General features: G+C 35.5%; 1 protein-coding gene across 1 annotated transcript in view; it reads right to left on the reverse strand.

Moving 5' to 3' along the window:
• The window catches only part of LOC105005068 (chromosome unknown open reading frame, human C11orf65), a 73,170-nt gene that overhangs the window by 31,051 nt on the left and 31,839 nt on the right, over positions 1-10,280 (reverse strand). The window contains exons 3-5 of the mRNA XM_010862923.1: positions 4,228-4,281; positions 3,895-4,095; positions 2,075-2,205 (exon numbers count right to left, since the gene is read on the reverse strand). Coding sequence (XP_010861225.1) covers positions 2,075-2,205; positions 3,895-4,095; positions 4,228-4,281 — 386 coding nt within the window. The remainder of the gene's footprint in view (positions 1-2,074; positions 2,206-3,894; positions 4,096-4,227; positions 4,282-10,280) is intronic.

The following is a 10,280-nucleotide window of genomic DNA, read 5'->3' on the forward strand; positions in this document are numbered from 1 at the left end:
TTTTTTTGAAAAGATCTCTAGTCTTTCCCATTCTGTTGTTTTCCTCTATTTCTTTGCATTGATCGCTGAGGATGGCTTTCTTATCTCTTCTTGCTATTCTTTGGAACTCTGCATTCAGATGCTTATATCTTTCCCTTTCTCCTTTGCTTTTTGCTTCTCTTCTTTTCACAGCTATTCGTAAGGCCTCCCCAGACAGGCATTTTGCTTTTTTGCATTTCTTTTCCATGGAGATGGTCTTGATCCCTGTCTCCTGTACAATGTCATGAACCTCAGTCCATAGTTCATCAGGCACTCTATCTATCAGATCTAGTCGCTTAAATCTATTTCTCACTTTCACTGTATAATCAAAAGGGATTTGATTTAGGTCATACCTGAATGGTCTAGTGGTTTTCCCTACTTTCTTCAATTTTAGTCTGAATAAAAATGTAATACCTATCATTTAAAAAATTGTGGTACAACCAACATAAACTTTATCATCTTAACTATTTATCTTGACTATTTTCAAGTGTGTAGTTCATTAGTTGGTTAATTACTTTTTAAAGAGGTTTAAGTAGTAAGAAGAAAATTCTGTACATTTACTTAACACAGTTACCATTTTTGGTGTTCTTCATTCCTGTATGTATCTAGATTTTTACTTAGAATCACTTTTCTTCTTCAGCTTTTATCTATCTGAAAAGATTTCCTACCTTTTTGTTTTATTTTTTTAAATTAATTAATTTATTTTATTTGAAGACTAGTTACTTTACAATATTGTAGTGGTTTTTGCCCTACATTTGACATGAATCAGCCATGGGTGTTTTGCTGAGTTGGCTGATATTATTTTTTCTTCTCAGGGGTCTGTTTTCCTGCTTCTTTGAATGTGTGGCAATTGATTACTACATGGTAGACATTGTTAATTTACATGATTTTGACTACTAAAGTTTTTTTTTATTCCTTTAAATATCTGGGGAGTTTGTTCTTGTATGTATGTGGTGTGTGCTCAGTTGCTCAGTCATGTCTGACTCTCTGCATCTCCCCGGACTGTAGCCCACCAAGCTCCTCTGTCTGTGGGATGTCCCAGGCAAGAATACTGGAGTGGGTTGCCATTCCCTTTTCCACTGTTCTTATATACTGTCAAGTAAACTTGGATATGATTTGATTCCTTTGAGACTTGCTTTTAATATTTGTTAGATAGGTCCAGAATGCCTTTTAGTGTAATCCTTACATGTCAGTTTCTTTAGGGGACAAAAAAAGGTTGAGAATGGTATAGAGTAAGTCTAGAAGGTACCAAAGTCACTTCAGTCGTGTCCAACTATTTATGACCCCAAGGACTGTAGTCTGCCAGGCTCTTCCGTCCAAGGATTTTCTGGAAGAATACTGGAGTGGGTTGCCATTTGCTTTTCTAGGGGATCTTCCTAACCCAGGGACTGAATCTGGTTCTCCCTCATTGCAGGCAGACTCTTTACCATCTGAGCCACCAGGGAATGCCTATGCCTGGTGAATAGGTCATATTAATCTCACATATAAAAGTAAATGCTGATTTTCATCTCATGTGGCAAAAGATTGTGATTTCCTTGAGGTCAAAGAAAATTTGTCTTTTTCCACTTATATCTTAGATATTAACAGTCTCTAGCAAGCATTTATTAAATATTTGCTTTCATTGTATTTTTAAAAAATAACTGTAATCTTTCATCTTATTTTTAAAATAACATGATTATTTTTACTAGTGATAGCAATTTTTGAAAATATATACTTCTTTAATAATTCTAAGTATAGGGAGAATGGCATTGAAACATGTATAATATCATGTATGAAACGAGTCGCCAGTCCAGGTTCGTTGCACGATACTGGATGCTTGGAGCTGGTGCACTGGGACGAGGGAGGGTATGGGGAGGGAGGAGGGAGGAGGGTTCAGGATGAGGAACACAGGTATACCTGTGGTGGATTCATTTTGATATTTGGCAAAACTAATACAATATTGTAAAGTTTAAAAATAAAATAAAATTAAAAAAATAAAAAATAAATTTCCAGGAAAAAAAAAATAAATCAAGAGAATAATTAAAAAAAAATAATTCTAAGTATTTCATCAACCTACATTTGCTGCATCCATTGTATTTTTCTAATTTTTCTTTTCTTTTCCATGTCTTGCCTTCTCTTCAGTTTGGAGAAATGGAATTCACTTTCCTTTTTGTTTCCCACCATCACATTTTCAGTAGGCCTCCAAAACTATTGAGAAATGAAAATGAATACACAAAATATTAAATTACTGATTGTGAGGTTATCTGACTATAAACAAGAACTATATTCTACCTTGGAACATACCAAGGTAGAAATAGAGGAGAGGATAGACCCTTTTAAGATATTTCTAATTAAGTGAATAGCACATTGAGCCTTAAGAGACACATGCCATAGAAAAACTAAAGAGAATTAGTGTACTGAGGTAGTATTTAATAAGTATTTGTTGAATGAATAAGTGAATAGACATATTCTAGGAGTGTTTTAGTTTCTCATAAGAACAGAGCTGACCAGTAGGTGCTACTGACTTTTGAAGACTCTAATCTTCAGTACTTTGGCCACCTAATGGGAAGAGCCAACTCACTGGAAAAGAAAAGACCCTGATGCTGGGAAAGATTGAGGGCTAGAGGAGAAGAGAATGACAGAGGATGAGATGGTCAGGTGGCATCACTGACTCAATGGACATGAGTTTGAGCAAACTCAGGGAGACAGTGAAGGACAGGGAAGCCTAGTGTGCTGCAGTTCATGGGGTCACAAAGAGTCAGACACAACTTAGCAACTGAACAGTAACAACAAATCCTCAAGGAATATGGGCACCCTCCAAGAATACAGAAGTCTCACCATTGTATCTTAAGACTTCGTGATTTCCCCATATGATACTTATACTAGCTGGTTGCTTGTTTTCTTATTTCCAGTTCATTCCTCCTCCCTCACCACATACACATTAAATAACAAAGAGGACAGTTTATCCCCCACAACACTCTGAATTTGCCTATTAAAGCACTGTACTGAAATGTCCTGTTTACTTGACTCTCTCCTTAATTAAAAGGCAAACTACTTCAGTGGAGGAAAATTTTTATTTACCATTGCTTATTAAGCATCTAGTAAAATGCCATATATCTGACTGGTATGCAATAAAATTTGTTGACTGAATGAATGAATTCACACTTTGATCATTTTTCATACTTAGTATATCCAATATACCACATTCTACAATTTGTATATCAGAGATTGAGGGATTTGAATGAAGATACTTGAGCCATATAAACAAACATCCAGAACTATACAACCAGATAATGTTAACTTTTAAAATATAAGTTAACAAATATCCTTGGATAAAAAATATTTCCACAAAAAGGAGATTAAACAAACATGTCTATAGAAAAATTCTCAAATCATATATATGCATTAGAAACCATGTATATTTTAAATCATTCTGTTTAGTTCATATAAATACATGTTATATTTTTCAACACCATGAAAACCCAAGTGATTTCCCACTAGGGTCTGCTGTTATAAGCTCTGTACAAAAAATGGGATATTACTCTCAAGAACACCCACTTCTTGTCCAGGGATTAATTACAGTCAGTAACATCTTCAGATTTGCTTTATTATAAAGATGGGTAATTTCTGAGTGCCAGAGAGTATCTAAAGATGGTCTAGACTCAAAGCTGATTATTAAAAGCAGAAGTAGATGTTAAAAAAAAAAAGATATACTAAAAAAAAGATATATTGCTGAATCTTGAAGTATACTAGTTGCCCCAGAGTAGTTAAGCAAATTTTATCAGTTAAATTAGTAGAATTTATTATTTTAAAAAAATCTGAAAATTAACTTTCAGAAAGACAGATAGGTTTCTAAGCATATAACATAAAAAATTATTAATATTTATCTGTTCTTACTGTTTCACAAACAGGCCTCCAGCCATTGTTCTCTATACGACGATACCAGCCACTGTAATCCTCTTCCTGAAGATCATCACTTTTAATATGAGATGTATGTTTTGCTGGAAGTTTTGTGTAGTCTCTAGGGCTATTAGCACACAGATCTTCAATATGTCTGTGAGTGAAAATTTTATAGTATATTTCAGGTGGAAATTTAACCTGTAGATGGAAAAGTTAAAAGAACCATATCAATTTAATTAGGAAAATGGCCTATGTTTTTTAAAATTACATCTTTTAAATTTCATATAAATGTGCTTTAATACTACTAAATAAGAATGTATTCATACTTACACCACCTAATCTGAATCGTACATTAATACCAGCGGCAGCATCTAGAAGTTCTGCCTGTAAAAAAAAATTAGTCTTCAACATTCTATACATATCTGTTCATAATTTCTCACTCTATTATATTAAATAGCTACTGAATATTGATTACTTATGAAATAGATGAAGTGAATAAACCTCAAATAGTTAATTTTAAATGAGAAAGTATCAGAATTTATTTTTTTATAGATACTCAATAAGTAAAACAATTTACATGATAACTGGGAAAATGATACCAAACTATGTTTCCTTTCTATGTAATGTAAAAGTTTAAGTGCCAGGTGATTTATAGTCATAAAACACAAGAGTTTTTTTTCACACGCCTCAAATATATTTTCATATTAAATATTATCTTCTAGGTTGGGAAGATCCCCTGGAGAAGGAAAAGGCTACCATTCCAGTATTCTGGCCTGGAGAATTCCATGGACAGTACAAGCCATGGGGTCACAAAGAGTCAGACTCAACTGAGCGACTTTCACTTTCACTCTAGGTAGATTCAGAGAAAAAAATGTGACTAGTGAATCCGCGTTTAATACCAGCTGACCTTTCATAGCTAGCTTTTGATTTTAAATCAAAAATCCATGTTTAAATTTTGTAAGAATTGTATATAATTGGTCTTCTAAAATTTAGTGCCCCACACCAAATGGAAAATAGAGAAAAAAAATCTTGGTCCCCAACCTGTCTCCTGATTATATTAAGTTAGATGAGAAAACAGATGTTATCTTAAATTGTTCAACCTGAAATACAACATTAGTTTTGCATAATTTTCTAACTAAAACATTAAATACATGCACACACACATGTTCCCTGATTTATGACTGGTTTGACTTACAATTTTTCGTCTTTATGATGGGGGTAAAAGTGATACACATGCAGTAGGAACCATACTACTAATTTTGAATTTTGGTCTTTTTCCAGGTTAGTGATACACTGTATGATACTCACTCTGTCCTGTGATGCTGGACAGCAGCAGTGAGAGAGATAGAGTACACGAAATACTAACATCAGAAATGAAAGACGGGCCATTACTACTGATTCCATGGACACTAAAAGGATAATGAACAAATATGAACAACTCTATGCCCCAAAATTTGATAACCTAAACTAAATGGATTGGTTCCTTGAAAGACACAACCTATCAAAACTCACATAAGGAGAAATAGACAATCTGAATAGATCAATATCTATTAAAGATATTGAATCAATAATTAACCTTTCAAAGTAGAAAACACCATGCCTATATGAGTTCATGGGTGAATTCAACCAAACATTTAAGGAAGACAGGGTGGTGGAAATCACCCAAGTTGAACAGAGAAAACAGAAAAAAAATTTAAATAAGGATAGCTTAGGAGACCTCTGGGACAACATGAAGCATACTCACATTTGCATTATAGGGATCCCAGAAGGAGAGAAATTGGCAGAGAATTTATTTAAAGAAGTAATAGGTAAAAAATTTCCCTAACCTGGGGAAAGAAACAGACATCAAGTTTCAGGAAGCATGGACAGTCCAAAATAAGATAAACTCTAAGAGGTCCACTACAAGACACATTTTAATTAAAATAGCAAAAATTAAGGATAAAAGGGAACCTTAAAAGCAGAAAGGGAAAAATAACTAGTTACACGAAAGGGATTGCCCATAAAACTACCAGCTGACTGTTCAGCAGAAACTCTGTAGGCCAGAAGGGTGTGGCACAATATATTCAAAGTGATAAAAGGAAAAAATCTATAACCAAGATTACTCCACCTGGCAATGCTATCATTCAAATTTGAAGTAGATACAGAGGTTTACAGGCAAGCAAAAGCTAAAGGGGTTTGGCATCACGAAACCAACTTTACAATAAACGTTAGAAAGACTCCTCTAAGGAAAAACTAGAAACATAAAAACTATGAAAGAAATATAAAAATTATGAAAGGAAAAATCTAATTCTTAAAGACAAATGCATAGTAAAGGTAGTAGATCAACTACTACTAGGTAGTAGGGAGGATAAAAGGCAAAAGTGGCAAAATATCTAAATTAACAATAAGGAGTTAAGGGATGTAAAAAAAAAAAAAGCTGTAAAATATATCAAAAACATTAAACATAAGGGAGTAACAAGTACAAATTCAGGGTTGTTAAAATGCTTTCAAATTTAAGAGATCTTTAAATTTATGTGTGTGTGTGTGTGTGTGTAGACACACATGCACATCTCATGGTAATCACAAGCCAAAAACTTATAATAGATACACAAACAAAAAAGGAGAAAGGAACCCAAAATAACATAAAGATAGCCATTAAATCACAAGGGATTAGAGCAAAAGAAGAAAGGAACAAAAAAGAACTATAAAAACAATCAGAAAATAATTAACAAATGGTAATAACAACATGCTGCTGCTGCTACTAAGTCGCTTCAGTCATGTCTGACTCTGTACGACCCCATAGACGGCAGCCCACCAGGCTCCCCCGTCCCTGGGATTCTCCAGGCAAGAACACTGGAGTGGGTTGCCATTTCCTTCTCCAATGCATGAAAGGGAAAAGTGAAAGTGAAGTCGCTCAGTCGTGTCCAACTCTTCACGACCCCATGGTCTGCAGCCTACCAGGCTCCTCTGTCCATGGGATTTTCCAGGCAAGAGTACTGGAGTGGGGTGCCATTGCCTTCTCCAATTAACAACATACTTATGAGTAATTACTTTAAATGCAAATAGACTAAATGCTTCAATCAAAAGACATAGGATGGCAGATACAAAATGGATACAAAACAGGACTCTACAATAGATCTACTTAAGATCTAGAGACACATCCAGACTGAAAGAGAGGGGATGGAAAAAGGTATTCTGTGCAATGGAAATCAAAAGAAAGTCAGGTAGGAATACTTATATCAGACTTAGTTCAGTTCAGTTCAGTCGCTCAGTCATGTCCGACTCTTTACTAAATAGACCTTAAAACAAAGACTGCATCAAGAGACAAAGAAGGACAATGCATAAGGATAAAAAGGATCCATCCAAAAAGAACATAAAACAATTTTAAATATAAATGCACTCAAAACAGGAACACCTAAGTATATAAAGCAAACATTAATGGATATAAAGAGAGTCATGGACTTTAACACTCCATTTTCAAGAATGGACAGATCATTCAGACAGAAGATCAGTTAAAAAACACTGACCTTAAAGAGCTCTCTTTTTCTCTCGATGTGTCTGGATAATGTGTCATCAGTTTAGTGTTTTTCACAGTACCACCTCTTAGTTTCATTAATCTTTCCTGTTTTTATTTTTGGTTTCTATTTCACTAATTTCTGCTCTGATCTTCATGATTTCATTCCTTCTATTAATTTTGGGTTTTTTTCTTTTTCTAGCTCTTTTAGATGTAAAAGAAAAGGTGCTCAACATTGCTAATCATTAGAGAAATGCAAGTCAAATCCACAGTGAGATATCCCACACTATCAGAATGGTAGTTCTTCTTCAAAAAAAAAAAAAAGGGACAAGGCTCAAACAACAAAATTAGAAATGAAAAAGGAGAAACTACAAGTGAATCCTTTGCAGAAATACAAAGGATCATAAGAGACTACTACAACTATATGCCAATAAAATTGACAGCCTGGAAGAAATGAACAAATTCTTGGAAAGGTACAATTTTCAAAGACTGAACCAGGAAGAATTAGAAAAGATTAACAGACCAATCACAAGTAATGAAATTAAAACTATAATTAAAACTCTTCCAACAAACAAAAGTCTAGGACCAAATAGCTTCACAGGAAAATTCTATCAAACATTTAGAGAAAAGCTAACACCTATCCTTCTCAAAGTCTTCCAAAAAACAACAGAGGGAGAAAAACTCCCAAACTCATTCCATAAGGCTGTTATCACTATCACCCTCATAACAAAAGCAGACAAACATATCACAAAAAAGGAAAATTATAGGCCAATAATACTAACTAATATAGTTGCAAAACCCCCCAACATAATACTAGTAAACAGAATCCCACAGCATATTAAAAGCATAGTATACCAAGATCAAGTGGGATTTATCCAAGGGATGTAAAGATTCTTCAATATATGCAAATCAATCAATGTGATATACCATATTAAAAAGTAAAGATTAAAAACAATATGATCATCTCAAGAGATGCAGATGATACTTTTGACAAAATTTAACACCTAAGACTTCCCTGGTGGCTCAGACGGTAAAGCGTCTGTCTACAATGTGGAAGACCCGGGTTCAATCCCTGGGTTGGGAAGATCCCCTGGAGAAGGAAATGGCAATCCACTCCAGTACTATTGCCTGGTAAATCCCGTGGACAGAGAAGCCTGGTAGGATACAGTCCATGGGGTCGCAAAGAGTTGGACACGACTGAGCGACTTCACTTTCACTTTCACTTTCAACACCTATTTATCATAAAAATTCTCTAGAAAATGGGCATAGAGGGAAACTACCTCAATATAATAAAGGCCATATACAACAAACCCACAACTAACAACATTCTAACTGGTGAAAACTGAAAGCATTTCCTTTAGGATCAGGAACGAGAAAAGGATATAGACCTTTGAACTTTTTTTTGAAATAATTTTAGAAGTCCTAACCATGGCAATTGGAGAAGAAAAGAAATAAAAGTAATCCAAATTGGAGAAGAAGTAATTGTCGCTGTTGCAGATGACATGATGTGACACCTGGAAAATCCTAAAGATACCACCAGAAAACTACTCAGCTCAGTTCAGTTCAGTTGCTCAGTCACGTCCAAATCTTTACGACCCCAGGGACAGCAGCACATCAGGCTTCCCTGTCCATCACCAAGTCCCGGAGTTTGCTCAGACTCATGTCCATCCAGTTGGTGATGCCATCCAACCATCTCATCCTCTGTCGTCCCCTTCTCCTTCTGCCTTCCATCTTTCCCAGCATCAGGGTCTTTTCCAATGAGTCAGTCTTCACATCAGGTGGCCAAAGTATTGTAGCTTCAGCTTCAGCATCAGTCCTTCCAATGAATATTCAGGACTGATTTCCTTTGGCATTGACTGGTTGGATCTCCTTGCAATCCAAGGAACTCTCAAGAGTTCTCTCCAACATCGCAGCTCAAAAGCATCAATTCTTGAGTGCTCAGCTTTCTTCATGGTCCAACTCTCACATCCATACAAGACTACTGGAAACAATAGCTTTGACTAGATGAACCTTTCTTGGCAAAATAATGTCTCTGCTTTTTAATATGCTGTCTAGGTTAGTCATAGCTTTTCTTCCAAGGAGCAAGTGTCTTTTAATTTCATGGTCTCACTAACTATCTGCAGTGATTTTGGAGCCAAGAAAAATAAAGTCTGTCACTGCTTCCATTGTTTCCCCCATCTATTTGCCATGAAGTGATGGGACCAGATGCCATGATCTTAGTTTTTGGAATATTGAGTTTAGAGCCAGCTTTTTCACTCTCCTCTTTCACTTGGCTCTTTAGTTCCTCTTCACTTTCTGCCATAAGGGTGGTGTCATCTGCATATCTGCAGTTATTGATATTTCTCCCAGCAATCTTGATTCCAGCATGTGCTTCATCCAGCCTGGCATTTTGCATGATGTACTCTGCATATAAGTTAAATAAGCAGGGCGACAATATACAGCCTTGACATACTCCTTTCACAATTTGGATCAAGTCCTGGTTCTAACTGTTGTTTCTTGACCTGCATACAGATTTTTCAGGAGGCAGGTAAGGTGGTCTGGTATTCCCATCTCTTGAAGTATTTTCCACAGATTGTTGTGATTCATACAGTCAAAGTCTTTAGCATAGTCAATAAAACAGAAATAGATGTTTTTCTGGAACTCTCTTGCTTTTTCTATGATTCAATGGATGTTGACAATTTGATCACTGGTTCCTCTGCCTCTTCTAAATCCAGCTTGAACATCTGGAAGTTCTCAGTTCACATACTGTTGAAGCCTAGCTTGGAGAATTTTGAGCATTATTTTGTTAGTGTGTGAGATGAGTGCAATTGTGCAGTAGTTTGAATACTCTTTGGCATTGCCTTTCTTTGGGATTGAAATGAAAACTGACTTTTCCAGTCCTGTGACCACG

Source organism: Bison bison, unplaced genomic scaffold, assembly GCF_000754665.1.
Source record: "Bison bison bison isolate TAMUID 2011002044 unplaced genomic scaffold, Bison_UMD1.0 scf7180017864485, whole genome shotgun sequence".
Taxonomy (NCBI): Eukaryota; Metazoa; Chordata; class Mammalia; order Artiodactyla; family Bovidae; genus Bison; species Bison bison.